We start from the raw sequence: 18,439 nt of genomic DNA on the forward strand, positions 1-18,439 counted from the left end.
ACCACACAGCACAATGCACAACACACAGCCCCACCTCACCACACAGCCACACCACAGCACAATGCACAACAGAGCCACACCACACAATGCACAACACAGCCACACTACACAACACAGCACAATGCACAACACAGCCACACCACACAACACAGCACAATGCACAACACAGCCACACCACACAATGCACAATACAGCCACAACACAATGCACAACACAGCCACACCACACAACACAGCACAATGCACAACACAGCCACACCACACAATGCACAACACAGCCACACCACACAACACAGCCACACCACACAACACAATGCACAACACAGCCACACCACACCACACAACACAATGCACAACACAGCCACACCACACCACACAACACAATGCACAACACAGCCACACCACACAATGCACAACACAGCCACACCACACAACACAATGCACAACACAGCCACACCACACAATGCACAACACAGCCACACCACACAACACAATGCACAACACAGCCACACCACAACACACAATGCACAACACAGCCACACCACACCACACAACACAATGCACAACACAGCCACACCACACCACACCACACCACACCACAAAATGCACAACACAGCCACACCACACAATGCACAACACAGCCACACCACACCACACCACACCACACCACACAATGCACAACACAGCCACACCACACAATGCACAACATAGCCACACCACACCACACCACACCACACAATGCACAACACAGCCACACCACACCACACAACACAATGCACAACACAGCCACACCACACCACACAACACAATGCACAACACAGCCACACCACACCACACAATGCACAACACAGCCACACCACACAACACAATGCACAACACAGCCACACCACAACACACAATGCACAACACAGCCACACCACACCACACAACACAATGCACAACACAGCCACACCACACCACACCACACCACACCACAAAATGCACAACACAGCCACACCACACAATGCACAACACAGCCACACCACACCACACAACACAATGCACAACACAGCCACACCACACCACACCACACCACACAATGCACAACACAGCCACACCACACCACACAACACAATGCACAACACAGCCACACCACACAACACAATGCACAACACAGCCACACCACACCACACAATGCACAACACAGCCACACCACACAACACTGCACAACACAGCCACACCACAACACAATGCACAACACAGCCACACCACACAACACAGCACAATGCACAACACAGCCACACTACACAACACAGCACAATGCACAACACATCCACACCACACAATGCACAACACAGCCACACCACACAACAGCACAATGCACAACACAGCCACACCACACAATACAGCACAACACCACAGAACACAATACACACAACAATCAATTCCCACACAACGCTGAGCACTACAATCACGTGCCGTGCCCTAAATAACACATCACCAGTCGTTGATAGTATACCTGTGACAGGTGCAGCACGAAGCAAGCACACACACACATACGCGCGCGCGCACACACACACACACACACACACACACACACACACATAGAAGCATACACACACACACACACACACACACACACACACACACACAGGTACAGACACACAGGCACACACACGCACACACACACACACAGACACACACACACACACACGAGGACGCTCTCCTTTGAGACGGAGTCAGTACAACTTCGTCAAGCAGCTCAGCAAGTTTTCAAGTTGGCCTGCTTTGAACTGTGTCCCGGGGACATTGACACAATCCCCAAAGAGCCACACGGCTGCACCGTTTTCGCTATTGCGTGCAAAACGTGTACGTATGTGTGTGTGTGTGTGTGTGTGTGCATAGGGATGGTGTGGCATGGAGGGGGTTCATTTGTACAAACTCACGTTGGTCGGACTTGCCACTTAAACAGGGTGTGTCACACCTAAGCTAAGTTCCCATTATCACCAACATTTGATAATGTCAAGACAAGGACAGTCGTTTCGTTTTACATTTCATGTGTGGATAACTCACTTGATAAGAAATCTGTCAGGGTGAAGTAATTAGCATCATTATTTGACAAGAATGTCACATTCCTTTATGTGGTTCTCTGTCCCTGGTTACCTCCCATCCACTCTCACATCTCCCACACACTAACCAAAACTCACAATCAAACGACTGATAGGGCACACAAACACACAGCACACTCAAACAACTGATAGGGCACACAAACACACAGCACACTCAAATGACTGATAGGGCACACAAACACAGAACACTCAAACAACTGACAGGGTACACAAACACACAGCACACTCAAATGACTGATAGGGCACAGAAACACAGCACACTCAAACGACCAATAAGGTATACAAACACACAGCATACTCAAACAACTGACAGGGTACACAAACACACATCACACTCAAATGACTGATAGGGCACAGAAACACAGCACACTCAAACGACCAATAAGGTATACAAACACACAGCATACTCAAACAACTGATAGGGTACACAAACACACATCACACTCAGTTGACTGATAGGGCACAGAAACACAGCACACTCAAACGACTGATAGGGTACACAAACACACAGCACACTCAAACGACTGATAGGGTACACAAACACACAGCACACTCAAACGACTGATAGGGCACACAAACACACAGCACAGATCTGGGAAAGGCAGTTAATTTCAGTTTGACTCCTTTCCATCTCCTGTTTTGTCCAAGTTCAGTGTCGGCTACTTTGTCCACAACCATTACACCCTGCGGCACCTGCACTCTGCCCCCTTTCTGTTCCTGTCTTAGTCGGTTGATTTCACAGTGGGCGGGTACTCACCTTGTTGGAAAATACTTACAGAGACTTCATCAAGTGTGTCTTTGAAGCGGACACCTACACGAACACATTTATGAAAAGTGACACGACAACAAGGTGTGTGTGTGTGTGTGTGAGTGTGTGTGTGTGTGTGTTACTACATACCAAGACTTTCATGGAACTGGTATGAGAATGAGCTCAGGAAAGGACAGTATTTAATCAATGACAACAGGAATTGCAAATGATTTCGCCTGGGAAACGTGTAGATTTTGAATGTAGAAACGACTATATTTGTTATAAAAACTTTAACGATAACAGCATATGCTTGTACTGATGCATATTTACACCATGAGGTAAAGTATGAAGCTGAAGCCAAATTTGACAGAGCGATGATTAGAGTATGAATTGCTATGTCATAATGTGGTTTATGTATTTTGAAGAAATTGGTAGGAAGTATATTCCATTATGGAATGCTTCAGACACATTGATTCTGTCCACACGTTCACACTTTCTGACAGTGTCTTTCTTTAATAAGACGTGCTTGACAATTTTCTTTCGCCATCAGTCTTCACCTAATATTTGCAGAGCTGCTCATTATGTGTACAAATCAGCACACAAGATCACACTCTAACATTTCTTGAATCGTGCAGCAAATCTGTTGCACAAGAAAGCGTTCTTCTAGGCAGTCCCGAAAGCACCTCTCACCTAAAAGTTAAAATGAAATCCATCTTTATAACCCTGATCATACATTGTTCATTGTTTACTCTTTGTTGATGTGTTTCGGTTCCAGCCAAACAGTTCTGACCAATGTTTATCGGCACTGTTCCAGTATGTATCGTTACCCCCTTGCCAAAAAGAGTTTCTTTGCCAGTGGCATTGAAACGGATGGCGATGTCGGTCGGTCGGTCGGTCTTTCTCTCTCTCTCTCTCTCTTTCTCTCTCTCCATTCCGTTCTCTTTCTGAAGCAGTATTGAGAGTAGACATACACACATAGCAAGTACTGAGCGCACTGAAGATTTTACAACCATTTTCGGTTTGCATCTGGGGTTTTTTTCTTCTTCTTTTTTTTTTGGTAATAGAAAGTCAGAAAGGTTCGTCTTTTTATCAACTCCAATTCATTTGAATTAGACCTACATTTGGAGAGCATCCCGTAACTGATAGAAATAATCTAAAACGTAGGACAGCATTCCCTATCTGATAGAAATTTCGCTTCAGATATATATCATTCCATATGGAACAACGCAACGCTGTAGGACATGCCACAAGACCCACCGAAAACGTAAAAAAAGTATACAGCAAAGTGAAAAGTGCACACAAAACGCACTAAAATTTGCTCTTGTACACTGCACTGCAATGTCACACCTGGACCAGAGAGCTAAGCACTGACGTAACCTTCCATGCACCGAGTAACAAACCACCATTCATCGATGATGTACATGTGGAAGTTGCAGCACAGAACATTTGCAGCACAAAACAGCAAACAAACAACAGTTGCAGCACAAAACAGCAAACAAACAACATTTGCAGCACAGAACAGCGCACAAACAACATTTGCAGCACAGAACAGCGCACAAACAACATTTGCAGCACAGAACAGCGCACAAACAACAGTTGCAGCACAGAACAGCGCACAAACAACAGTTGCAGCACAGAACAGCATGCGCACAAACAACAGTTGCAGCACAGAACAGCATGCGCACAAACAACAGTTGCAGCACAGAACAGCGCACAAACAAACAACAGTTGCAGCACAGAACAGCGCACAAACAAACAACAGTTGCAGCACAGAACAGCGCACAAACAAACAACAGTTGCAGCACAGAACAGCAAACAAACAAACAACAGTTGCAGCATAGAACAGCGCACAAACAAACAACAGTTGCAGCACAGAACAGCAAACAAACAAACAACAGTTGCAGCATAGAACAGCAAACAAACAACAGCTGCCGCATAGAACAGCACTCAAACAAACAACAGTGAGCTCTCTGCAGAGCCAGTGCAATTTGTTCAGCAGCGATGCGATTTTCAGCCCTGGCCAGTGCTTTGGCTTGGTGCCCTGGGAACATGAAGACAATAACCTGACGACCAGACAGCACAACCACACCTCTTGAATGCTGCATATGAAAGTGTTTGTGTGTGTGTGTGTGTGTATTCGTCTGTCTGTTTTCCATTTTGTATATGGTTATATTTATCTGTGCTTCTTTCGGAAGTACATTTTGTACGCGCGCGCGCGCGTGTGTGTGTATGTGTGTGAGTGTGTGTGTTTGTGTGTGTGTTTGTGTGAGTGAGTGTGTGTATGTGTGTGTGTGTGTGTGTTGTACACACACCTCCCGTGAGCTCCCTAGCATCATTTGTGATACTCAAGACATAAGTCCTAAGCTGAAGTATTTGTTTGGTATGTTTCTTCTTTTAAAGCGTGTTTCTATATTTCACGTCCTTTCTAATTTTGATTTTAAAATCGTCCTTGGGTGGTCGTAGTAGCTTTGGGAAGTCACTGGACTGCTACAATGCCGCCGTGGAGATTGTATATGTCACTAAATTGTAAACGATGGCATTCACTCAAATGCCGTGAGGAACTCTGCACTGACCTGTCTCGTTCAAGATACATGTCAGACATGATTAGTGGCTCTCGCTTTTCAAGAAATCAGAAAGAAACGAAGCACATTTAGATGAATGAAAGAAATATACGGATAAATCAAAACAAATCGTTTGTAGATCGGACCAGAAGATCCATCGCAAGTGACGATCTGAATGATTGAATTGCGAAATACAAGAAAGATGCTACCTCTGACCCAGACAAAGTTCCCTATTCGGATATTAAGGAACTCTCTGAAGAAGACAGAAGCGAAGTATTCAGTGTCTATCAAAACAATGTCCAAAATGTACCAGATGACTGGGCACTTTACGATGCTTTAATGCGAGAGCTAGAACTACCTACCTATACCTGCACAAACTGAAAAAACAAGTTTGGAATGGATGAAAAAATGAGGAAACGAGAAAGATCCAAAATCAGTATCAAAATGTATCCAGATTATCGTGTTCTCGTGACATATCATATTTTGATGAACATGGGAGTGCTCTGAAATCATAACTAATCTGTAAAGATAAGAGGACATGATTCTATATATCTATGAGATTTTTTTTAAGTTTAAACTGCGATTGACTTGCTCTCAACCATGCAGTGGTGCTTTGTTTTGGAAATGATGACAAAAATTGGTGGATGGAACTCACAAATTTTATTTGTGCCACATTCTTTGTATACCAATGCAGAATCAAAAAATGCTGATGGACATTTTACAATAGATATATAACTGACATGGCAAGTGAGAAACACTGTTGTTGCCACACGGAAAAGAAACGACAAACAAGGGCAGACAATATGTGTCTTCAATCTCCTCTTCTGTCTAACTCTACTGTCAGCTGCTTTGGTTCACAACCCTTCCCTTCCCTGTCACTACGTACCTTTTCCGCCCTCACTCCGTCATCTTGGTCCATGTCTGGCTCTCTTTAGTTCACGGTGGATGGATACCCAATGCGCCGGAAAATACTCACAGAGACTTCATTGAGTGTGCCTTTGAAGCGAACACCCTCATAAAACGCCTGTTCATGGATAGTGGTTTGACGGCGGAGTAAGTCGAAAAGCCAGGTGTGTGTGTGTGTGTGTGTGTGTGTGTGTTAAATTGTATACTTATGCTTTCCTGTGGAAAGAGGATAATGCCAACAAGAAATCTACGTTTAATCGGCTTGTTCAGGAAGAAATAAAGAATCAGCGACAGTTTTTCAAACTTCTTTCAAACAATATAGATGAGTTCATGATTTGACGCACGCATTTCCCCCGAAAACGGAGTATGATTGCTAACATGGCGGGGGTAAAAACCGTCATACACTTCTCTTGTATACAATGAATGTTGGAGTCGCAGCACACGAACGAAGAAGAAGACACGTGCATTAAAGTTTTGGTTAATTCTGAAGCTGTTAGTTAAAATGTTAAGCACTGGGCATTGGAATTGGAATTCTACTGTCCAACATTAATTTTAAGCTGATCTTAAAACTGCAATGGCTTTGATTATTGCATGTAATTGGAATTCTACTGTCCAACATTTGAGCTGATCTTAAAACTGTAGTGGCATTGATTATTGCATAGAATGCATCCTCTCTCTGGTCCAGCAAACCCAGTATTTTCACAATATCTCTGTCTCTCTCAGACTTTCTCTCTCTCACGCACCCGCCTATCCACCCACCCACCGCCCATCATATATGATATGTTGTGTACAAAACTAACAGTTTTGTTTGCCTGCTCTTTCTTTTATATAAATACTCACCATCATGTGATTAATATCCATATATATCTCAGAACTGATAAGTCGCATGCAATGAAATTTTTAAAAGTATTTCTAGACAATTGTATTTGCAGCAAGACACTGGCATTTACTTTTCTTTTGTGCTTTATATATTGGACTTATACGTATGTCTGAATTCTCGGGGGTGGGGTTTGGGGGACTCAAAGAAATGGCAGAACAGATATTGATTTCGGCGTCTCCTCTCTCTCTCTCTCTCTCTCTCTCTCTCTCTTTCTCTCCCTCTCTCTCTCTCTTTCTTTCTTTCTCTCTACATACACACACACAAACGTGTGTGTGTGTGTGTGTGTGTGTGTGTGTGTGTGTGTGTGTGTGTGTTAGCCTGTCTGTCTGTGTTTCTGTGTATGTATGTGTGTCTATGTACATATGTGTATGTGCACGCATGGGTGTGTTTATATGTTTGTATGTGTGAGTGTGTGAACATGTGTGTGTCTCTGAATAAGACATGTTTCACACTGTTTCCCCATGCAGTCATTACAGTTCTTCCCTTTCTAAATAAGACATGTTTCACACTGTTTCCCCATGCAGTCATTACAGTTCTTCCCTTTCTAAATAAGACATGTTTCACACTGTTTCCCCATGCAGTCATCACAATTCCCCATTTTCCTTCAAAAAGAAGAAATCTATGTTGTTAGAAAAATCAGGACAGGAAAACGATGAAATGAAAAATGGCTTGACTTATTTTTCAGCCTTGTGCCCTCCTTTTTCTTGTTTAATTTCTGTCTCACGGTTTTTTCTTTCCTGTTTTTCCTTTCTTATTTCCCGTTTTTTTGTTGTTGTTCTTTTCAATTTGTCCCCAACTTCTTTCTTTTCTTCTCTTCTTTGATTAATGGAGCAATGTGTTATTTCCAGTTAATAAAAAACGAAACAAAAAAGAAAGAAAAAAAAAGGCGTGTGGGGGTTAAAACTCTCTCTCTCTCCCCCTCTCCCTCTCGCTGTCTCTCTCGCTCTCGCTCTCTTTCTCTCCCTGTCTCTTGAATAAAACAAAGTTGTTTATTGAGCCATTAGTACACACACACAATATATATATATATATATATATATATATATATATATATATATAGATAGATAGATAGATATAGATATATATATATATATATATATATATATATATATATATATATATATATATATATGAACTACTAATGGAGGTGATGATTACTGGAAATAAGGAAGACGTGGAACTGAAATGCTCCCATGGGCTATCGAATTGATTGTCATATTATTTGCAGACGATGTTCATCTTTTGTCTAACGCGATCTAGGACTTCAAAATCGATGAGATATATTGAAGCAAGAATCAGATTATTACTAAAATTAAACGTTGAACAAACTAACGACATTGTGTTCACGAAAGGCGGTCACCTCTCTTAGACACGAAAGACTGCGCTATGGTAATGAAGAAATCAAAGTAACAAGTTCCTGGGATGCTGATTACAGCTCAGCTGAGTATTACAAACATAAATACAGAAATTTACAGAAAGTGGAAAATGGGTTATTGGAATTCTTAGACGTTTACGTCCATGAAGTACACAGACAACCTGGAAGCATTTTGATTCCCAAATCGAACCACTGCTGACTTACAGTGCTGAAATATGAGGACTGATATCAAGCATATACTTTCGCCATTAAACTTTTCTAAATGTTTTCCTGTATGCTTCAAATACTGTATTATATGGAACACTAGTAGGTATTCGTGTAGTGGACCATAATTATTTTCAGTCTATAAAATATTGGCTAAAACTAATCACGTTGCCTGAATCCATTTTCCGTAAACATGCGTACATGATGTTAGTAAGTGAACAAGGGACAGAGGGAATTAAAATCTGGTGTATCTGGTAAAAAGACATCACTGATAATGGGTTCCGATTTCTGTGGATGTGTCAGGGAGCTGGATGTGAAGGATCTATAGCTTCATGTAAGCAAACTTGGTACTCGTATATGAAAAATATTCAGAAAAAAAAGTTGATTTGATAAAGTATCTTTCAAGCAGAAAAATATATTACAGCCGTGACCAACAAATGGCACAGAATACGACTCACCATATTTAGATCGAACACTCGCGGGCAGCATGTATATAAGGATTGGTTTTAAACTGGCCAGTCGATACTGACCCCTTGTTCAATGGGCGGGTTTTAAGGGAGGATTAGTTACATTTTTCCTTTCGCTTTAAAGCTCATGAGGATATTCGTGAAAATATTTTTTTAGCAAAGATTGAATATCTTTTTAGCATGCTTAACATAAATGATGAAAAAAATCAGTACAGTTAGTTGCAAAATATATTGCCGAAGCTTTTATCCTTCAGCGAAAAATGAAAAATAAACAAAAATGATAAACACTGTTAACAGTGCAGGTCATATTGTGTGAATTTAAACAAAGCGTAATACTTATTTTCTTCTGCAGATGCAGTATCACTCCTCCACAACACACTTATTGATTTGGATGGTCGAGATGTTGGTTAATTTTACAATATGTTTTAGGCACTTTTTTGTTATGCCGTTTTCATCATTCTTCTTGTGAATTCTTTTCCCATGTCATGTGCGTGCGTGTGTGTGTGTGTGTGTGTGTGTGTGTGTGTGTGTGTGTGTGTGTGTGTGTCCAAATAAGACACGTTTTCCATGCAGTTATTATGAATCTTTCCTTCGCTTGATATGGATTTTTTTAAAGTTTGGTCAAGACAAGAAAGTAAAAATAGACTTTGTGAGAGGAGGGGCGGGGTCTGTATTTAATCGCATTCGCTTCACCCCTTTATTCCCTTGTTGCTGCTGCGCTCTTCTTCAAATACTATTTGCATTGCAAAGATCCGGTCAAATCACCTTTGGAAAAGACCTTTATATGATGAAATCGGAGGGACAGATAGTCAGACAGACTGACTGACAGACAGAAAGACAGAAGCAAAGAAGGTTAGAAGGTTCTCTCTCTCTCTCTCTCTCTCTCTCTCTCTATCTATCTATCTATCTGTGTATATATCTATATCTATATGTATACATATACTCGTGCGAGCGCGCGTATGCGTATGTGTGTATTTGTCTGTGTTGATATTGACACTGATAATTATTCATACACATTCTTTGTATTGGTCCATCAGTTTGGTAGTTCGCTGAATGGTTGGTTCATTAATTTTGTATGTTTAGTGCGATAGGCTGATAGCATGTTCCTTTACTCACATGTTAGGGTATATCCACGGGCATAACAGTAGTGGTATGTAGGCTTTATTGTAGGTAGCTTTGAACAACGTGGACAGTTGGTTCGGTTTGCTAGTTTTCTTGCTGAAATAACCACTTCGTTTATATTCGTTTGTTACTTGGCTAGTCAGTCAGTTCATCAACAACGATTCAGAGATCAGATAATCAATTATTTGTAGGCAGCTACCCAGTTAGATGTATGTCACAGAATCAAAAACGATCACTGTCACGTTGTGCACAGTGCTTACCCACTGAACATGTGGCTTTGATTTCAATGTTTCTTAATGTTTGTTTGTTTCTTCCTGTTCTTTCATTCTTGCACACATAAATCTTTCTGTCCCTCCTTCTTTTTCGGTCTCTTTATCTTCCTTTGTTTTCTTTCTTTATTTCTTTAACTGTTTCTGGTGATTGTTGTTGTTTTTTTCTCAGTCCAGGTTTCTCTTTTTCCTTCACCGCATTTCAGGTGGACGTCACGTTCTCTCAGATGGCCTCTGTCTGACTGCGTTGTGTGCTTTCTTCAATAGGTCATCACCCAAACAGGCGTGTCCCTCTTTTGTGTGCTTTCTTCAATAGGTCATCACCCAAACAGGCCTGTCCCTCTTTTGTGTGCTTTCTTCAATAGGTCATCACCCAAACAGGCCTGTCCCTCTTTTGTGTGCTTTCTTCAATAGGTCATCACCCAAACAGGCCTGTCCCTCTTTTGTGTGCTTTCTCTTGCACCAGCTGGGAAACAGAAAGAGAGAGAGAGAGACAGACAGACAGACAAACAGACAGAAAGACAGATAGAGACAGTCAGAGACAGATAGAGACAGACAGACAGACAGACAATAGAGACACATATCTATCTATCTAAAATCAATACTTCAACAAAACGTCTACAATCAACAGTGTGTGACTGGATACCAAACAAAATTCCTCGTCCAATTCTTCATCTTTAACCGTTGGCTGATTTCTTTGTTGTTGTTTTCTGAGTGAAGAAAGGGGGGTGTGGGTGCGGGTGAGGACCCGGTCACTGACTGGCTGGTGTTTCTGTGAGTTCCCTGGTGAAGATAGGGCCTCACCCCAAGCCCTGGGGTCTGCCCCAGAAGTGACGTGGACTGTGTGTGTCTCCCCTCTGTATGTGAGGGTCAACATAAAGCTGTCATCAGCAGATCACCAGACACATGCAGATGGGCAGGAAAGTGCCTCATGTCTGTATCTGGGCTGGGGATTGACCTCCATACATCATACCTCCTGTGTCGGGCTCTTATCCACGGCTCGTCCACACATCACATATTTATATGTACAAGACGATCACACTCTCTTGGTGTCCTGGGCTCCACTCCTTGTACGGAAAAAATGAAGTAATTTGACATTAAAATACAGCAAATTTTCGCTTAATAACAGCTTCTTCGGGCAATATAAGGACACCTTTTTAAAAACTACTGTTGTCATTAAAAACAGAATGAGTAGAATGAGTAGAAAGAACTGAATTTTCCCTATTTTTATTTCAAATCTGGTGTTTATTGACCACGTATTTCCAGAGAAAATGACAACGTTAAGGATTATCACGGACACACACACACACACACACACACACACACACACACACACACACACACACACACACACACACACACACACACACACACACAACCGAACACTGGGTTATTACAGAGACTCACTTTGTTTACACGAGTCAAAAACGCCCCGTTCTAATTAACAGAAGAATAAGCAAATTGAGAGTTTTGACGTCAGGCGTATCTTTTGAGTAATCAATAATGTTTTCTCCCTTGTCACACAGTTGTTTTCATGGCACACCCTAGTTTGTTGATTTATATCTGTAACTTCTCCGGACATTGGATTTTACTTGGTCATGGAGACATTTCCGGAAACGAAACGTTGTATCAAAATCAAATGTGTGTCCGTGTCTGTGTCTGTGTCAATGTATCTGCGACCGAAATCCCGGTTGTCTTCGGGGAGGAATAACATCTAGCTTTTCAGCCTGTTTGGAGAAAGCTAATGCAATTTATTTCCAAGTATGCCGTTTTCTTTCATTTACAGGAAATGCATGATCATGCATATTGGCAAGTACAAAAATGTGTCTTTCCTGGATTGAAACGCCACCGCGGTCTATCGCAGCATTTCTTTTTTCATGGAATTTTTGCAATTGAAGATAACTTTTACACCTTCTGTGCAAGTAGGACGAATTATCACTCACTCGCTGCCAGCTTTCTGAATGGCCATAGATAGTCCGACAACCCTTACATTTCTTATATAATTATGAAAATAAAATGTGTATTTCACTTACAGCTCGGTTACCACGCACTTTTTTTTCTTTTTCTTTCTTTTACCGAGCAGTCACGGTCAGTCTTTATGTTAGTGGTGACATTAATATGTTCATTCAGTTACCTTGAAACAAAAGGGTGATTTTTTTATATGATATTCTATATTCAGTTATGCGACTGCATTTTTCTGTATTTGTTGTTTATATTTGTTATGTTGTTGTTATTTTGACCCTGTTGTCATTTTTGTTGGTTAACTTTTTAATCTTTCGTTGTTGTTGTTGCTTAAGTCTTTTTACTATTTTCAATTGCATTTTTATGTTTTATAGATACACTTAGGCCTATGATTATTGTTGTTGTTTCGATAGTAGTTGCAGCAGCAGCAGCAGCAGCAGCAGTAGTAGTAGTAGCATTGTTAGTATCATTAGTAGTATCATCATCATCATCATTATATGACACAACCAGGAACACCAGCCACAAAAGGAAGTGTAGCGTTTCAGCTATAGCTTCTCCATGACATTGACAGCCAACAGAAGAGAACCGACAGACAGGAAACAGTCAGAAAGGAGTGGGGGAGCCGCGTGGTGCGGCGTGGCAGCAGGCAGGCAGTGAGCGGGTCTGTGATCATTGCAGGCAGGCAGTGAGCGGGTCTGTGATCATTGCAGGCAGGCAGTGAGCGGGTCTGTGATCATTGCAGGCAGGCAGTGAGCGGGTCTGTGATCATTCCAGGCAGGCAGTGAGCGGGTCTGTGATCATTGCAGGCAGGCAGTGAGCGGGTCTGTGATCATTGCAGACAGACAGTGAGCGGGTCTGTGATCATTGCAGACAGACAGTGAGCGGGTCTGTGATCATTGCAGACAGACAGTCAGTGAGCGGGTCTGTGATCATTGCAGACAGACAGTGAGCGGGTCTGTGATCATTGCAGACAGACAGTGATCATTGCAGACAGACAGTGAGCGGGTCTGTGATCATTGCAGACAGACAGTGAGCGGGTCTGTGATCATTGCAGACAGACAGTGACCATTGCAGACAGACAGTGAGCGGGTCTGTGATCATTGCAGACAGACAGTGATCATTGCAGACAGACAGTGAGTGGGTCTGTGATCATTGCAGACAGACAGTGATCATTGCAGACAGACAGTGAGCGGGTCTGTGATCATTGCAGACAGACGGTGGCTACAGGTACAGTGAGGACAGGAGCTGGGTGTGGAGTCGGGACGTGTAGTGAGGCACTGTTTGCATCACCCACCTCCACCCCCTTGGACAGGCGGACCGACACCCAGCCCACTGTGGGCACGGCGGGCATGTCCAGGAGCCAGGTGAACACTTCGGCGGACTGTCAGGTAACTGTTGGCGGATTTCTTTCTTTACTTTTTTTTTGCGTTGATTTTTCATTTTTGCCCATTGGTTTTCTTGGTGTTGTGGAAAGAGAAAAGAATTTGAACAGTTCTATCTCCGTTTGCCTGTCTGTCTCTCTGTCTGTATGTATGTCTGCCTGCGAAACTGATCAAACTGATTCTCTCACTCATTTATTCACACACACACACACACACACACACACACATTGTCCTTGTCTCTCTCTCTCTCTCCCTCTCTTTCTCTTTATCTCTGTATCTATTTATTTGTCTATTTATCTACATTTCTCCGAAAGGAATAAAGAACTATATTTTATATGATAAGATGGCGGCGAACTGAACACGTCCGACAAACAGAATTGTGTTGACGGCTTGGGAAGGCACTGAGTGACGTATTAAGACTGTTGGCCTTTATCGGTTTCCGCCAGTGACGTCAGAAGTACACAACGCATTGTCGCTGACTTTGACGACGGTGTAGGGGTCTATAATGATGACCTGTCTCTTTTTTACCCTCTTAAATCAGTCTGTCATTGTGAACAAATGATGGCTATTCATCCATCCGTGTCTTTCGCTTCCCTCTCTCCCGCCCCTCCCCGGGGAATACATTCTAACTCTATTTTCTCCCTATTCAAACTTACATCAACATGTAAGTAATAATAAAGAAATAAATAAAGAAATAAAGGAATGAATAAAGAAGCAAAGAAATCAGAAACAAACCCTGTGCGAAGAGACTGTTGACGCACTGGATAACCAAGACACTTCATGGTTAACACATCCTCCTATCCTCCTCCCCCATCCATGACTTTATATACCCCCCCCCCCCAACCCCCCCACACCCCCTGTCTTCTCTCCCCAACAGACTGCTGGCAATCACAGACAATTCTGCCTCAAGGAATCAAAAATGAGTTGGCGATATTTTTGTCAGAGGTTTTAAGCTCCATAGAGCTGTTTATCTCTGTCTATCTGTCTACCACATGTCTTCTGTTTATCTGTCCATCTTTTTGTTTTTCGACAAGTCTGACAGTATTTCTGTTTAACCCCTCTGTGTGTGTGTGTGTGTGTGTGTGTGTGTGGCATCCTTCCTGCTAATTATACTTCAGTTTGTCTGTCTAAATAAACCTCTTTGAAAACGTCTGCCTCGACATATTTCTGTGTATATGTTTAAATATTGGTCGAGACATAGACAGGTAGACACGGACAGACAGACGTACTGTGTTCACGATGGGAGAAGTGTAGTTGTGTGTGTTTAAAACAACGCCAGGTACCGGGGTTTATGAAGGGGGTATCTCGCCTTGTGCCAGGTGGCTGCCGGGTTGGCAGGGTGATATTGCAAAAGACATTGTCATATTGATCCCCCGCCGTGTGACATTTGGTGCTTTCATCGGGTGGATTGATTGGCGTGTTGCCGTTTTAGTTTGTTGTTCAGGAAAGTTATTGTCCTCAAGTCATTCTCGTGTCTTCCCACTACCGCCGTCGTCTGTCCCCGGGGAATGGCTTTTCACTCGGTTTCCGTCTCCCAGTCCCGTCCGTCAGTCCTGTCTGTCTGTCTGTGTCTGTGTCTGTCTGTCTCTCTCTGTCTTGGCCCAGCACCACCTCTCTGTCAAAGTGTCGCCATATCGCCAGGTTCATGTCACCGCAAAGCAGGTGGTGCGGGAAACCAGAGCTGCCATCATCAATGGGTGTGGCTGCCGCACTCCGCCCGCCCCGAGCGAAAACAACCTCTGCCGTGTAACTTGAACACCGTTCACCACTGGTTGTTCTGACGGAATGCACGTGTATGTGTGTGTGAGCGTGTTTGCCTGCGTGCTTGTGTGTGTGTGTGTGTGTGTGTGTGTGCGTGTGTGTGTGTGTGTGTGTGTGAGCGTGTTTGCCTGCGTGCTTGTGTGTGTGTGTGTGTGTGTGTGCGTGTGTGTGTGTGTTCATCTCACTTAAATGTTTTGGGTTTTTTTTATTTACTGACTGGCATGTTCACTGACAAATTGATTATTCGACTGAGAGTTTGATTTAAAAATCTCATTTTCATGTTAGGAAAATATTCAGTTCGTTTGATTTAAGAGAACGATAATCCCTTTCAAACTCAAAACTGTGTGTACAGAATCTGTTCCCCAGTAGTATCTTGAGGAGAGCTGTCTCTTCATCTGTTTCCTCTGTTCCAAACAGGCAAACATTCGGTGATTGCAGAGAGAGAGAGAGAGTAAACCAGCAACATCAACTGTTTAATGCCAATAAGTGAGACATAAATACGAGTACATAATTCATTAGTTCCAGCGGTTATCTCCGAATCAGTCAGTTTATTAGTTTATGACTGGAAAGGTAAGGAATATTTTGGTAAATCTAATTTGAAAATATGTAGAGAACCGCTTGTTTGTACGTGTACAAAAAACATCAGGAATCAGTTGTTGGGGGTTACCCTAGCCTCAACTACTCGTCTAAAGACAGCTGAGGAGTCGGTAAGAAAGACAGAGTAGGGAAGGGCGTTCCAGATCCGAATAGCTGAAGGGAAGAAAGAATGCCTATGGACATCAGTACGGGAGTATGGGATCAACTTAAGCTTTGAGACGAGTCCTGAGGCGCTGGTGGTTTGGCTGAAGTCTTGCATGATGCACTTAGCACCACGCCTCTGGACACGCTCTGGATTGTTCATGAGGTTCTGTTGGTGGGGTCCCAGACGGCGGCAGTATACCCCCTGATGGGTCGAACAAGGCCCTTGTGGCAGCTGGTGTGGACTCTGGTGGAACAGCCACGAACATTTCTGTAGGCGAAGGCTCAGACTTTCTTGGCCTTTGCAGCAATAATAATAATAATAATAATAATAATGTACCTTTATATAACGCCATTTATCTGTAAGAGCTCAGGGCGCTTTAAATGAAAGAAAAATATTACAAATTACATTCATGACCACTATTTCTCATCCCCCCCCCCCCCGCCTCCACCCCACCCCCTCTCTCCCCCCACCTCCCTATCTCTCCCCCCTCCCACACACACACTCCCTTTCCCACTCTTCATACACCCAAAGTGAGCTGACATGGGTGGTGTTGGAGAACAAGGAAGCTGAGAGTGCTTATAGATAGGTTTTAAAAAGAAGAGTTTTTAGTGATGAGCGAAAAGCAGAGATAGAATCAGATGCACAGATATGATGAGGAAGGTTGTTCCAGATGTGAGGAGCAGCAAAGAAGCAAGAACGTTCACCATAGGTTCTTGTATTGACACGAGGAGGTTTCAAGAGGTAACAGTCAGAGGAAGAGCGGAGTAGCATTGATGTGAGAGCCCCAGTGCAGATCATTCGACATTAAAATTTTCGACTCTCAGGCATTGTTTGCTCTTGAAAGTGACCGACCATGCAGTTTGTGATTGGCCAGGATTGGATTTCTCTTCCTAGAGATGGCGAGGACATGGCAATTGTCTACGAGTTCAAAAGCCATGTTGACTCCCATTCTTCTAGAGTACTGAGATTTTCCTGCAACTGGAGCAAGTCCGGAGTCAGCTGATGTGCTAGTAGATGATGGTGTCATCAGCATCAAGTCGAACCTGGGCTTTGACACTATTGTTCAGGTCGCTGATATATAGATATATACCGGGGGGCGGGGATATATATATATATATATATATATATATATATATATATATATATATATAAAGCCAGATACACCCTGGTTTCTCAAATTCTGTAACAACTCTTCAAATCTGACAGAACTGATTGTCTTTGGTTGTTGTTTTTGGGGTTTTTTTTTTTTTTTTTTTTCTAAAATAGCTAAAGCAACGTATAATTTAATACTTTAACACAGGCATTTCTGAATACAAGTGTACGAGTTAAACATCTGATATCGTTTTAAGATTGTGGGAAGCCGGCTTGACACTCTGTAATCATCTTGTTTTCTAACCATTAATATAATCGATTATTCAAAACCGTCGTAGAGAGTTTAGAACTAATACTTAAAAGATATACCAATCCCAGTTTTTAATATTTCAGCAGACACACCATCAAGGCCACATGCTTTACCCGTCATCAGCTTGCGAAGAGCAAAACCTCTTCTCCACAGTGTCATTTCACATTCTTCAGCAGCCAACATGGTAAGATCATCAGACCACACCTGTCCCTATCGGTATCCATGGAAGATACACTCTTGATGTTCTGGTGCCACTCTTCCATACTGATGTCATACTGGTGTTTCCACGTCCCATTTCTCTTAGGCTTTTCCAGAATGGCAACGAATTTGATCAAATTGATTCTAGTTAATCTTTTCTTTTCTTTTTTTTTTTAAAATTTCGGAATAGCAATAACAGCAGTTACTACTACTACATCGTCTCTTCCTTGAAGCCTTGTATTGTAATATACTTTTCTTTTTCTTTTTTTTTTCTTTTTTTTTTGGGGGGGGGGGGGGGTGCTTGGGGTGAGGGAGGGGGGCCAAGGGGAGCTTTAACATACTCTTGTCCTTGA

General features: G+C 42.6%; 1 protein-coding gene across 1 annotated transcript in view; it reads left to right on the top strand.

Moving 5' to 3' along the window:
* The first annotated feature begins 13,159 nt into the window (after positions 1 to 13,159).
* LOC143298655 (uncharacterized) overlaps positions 13,160 to 18,439 on the top strand; it is a 74,244-nt gene continuing 68,964 nt past the window's right edge. Inside the window, exons 1-2 of the mRNA XM_076611536.1 lie at positions 13,160 to 13,254; positions 13,812 to 13,989. Of these exons, the coding sequence (XP_076467651.1) occupies positions 13,160 to 13,254; positions 13,812 to 13,989 (273 nt within the window). The remainder of the gene's footprint in view (positions 13,255 to 13,811; positions 13,990 to 18,439) is intronic.

Source organism: Babylonia areolata, chromosome 24 (genome assembly GCF_041734735.1).
Source record: "Babylonia areolata isolate BAREFJ2019XMU chromosome 24, ASM4173473v1, whole genome shotgun sequence".
In the NCBI taxonomy this organism is placed as follows: Eukaryota; Metazoa; Mollusca; class Gastropoda; order Neogastropoda; family Buccinidae; genus Babylonia; species Babylonia areolata.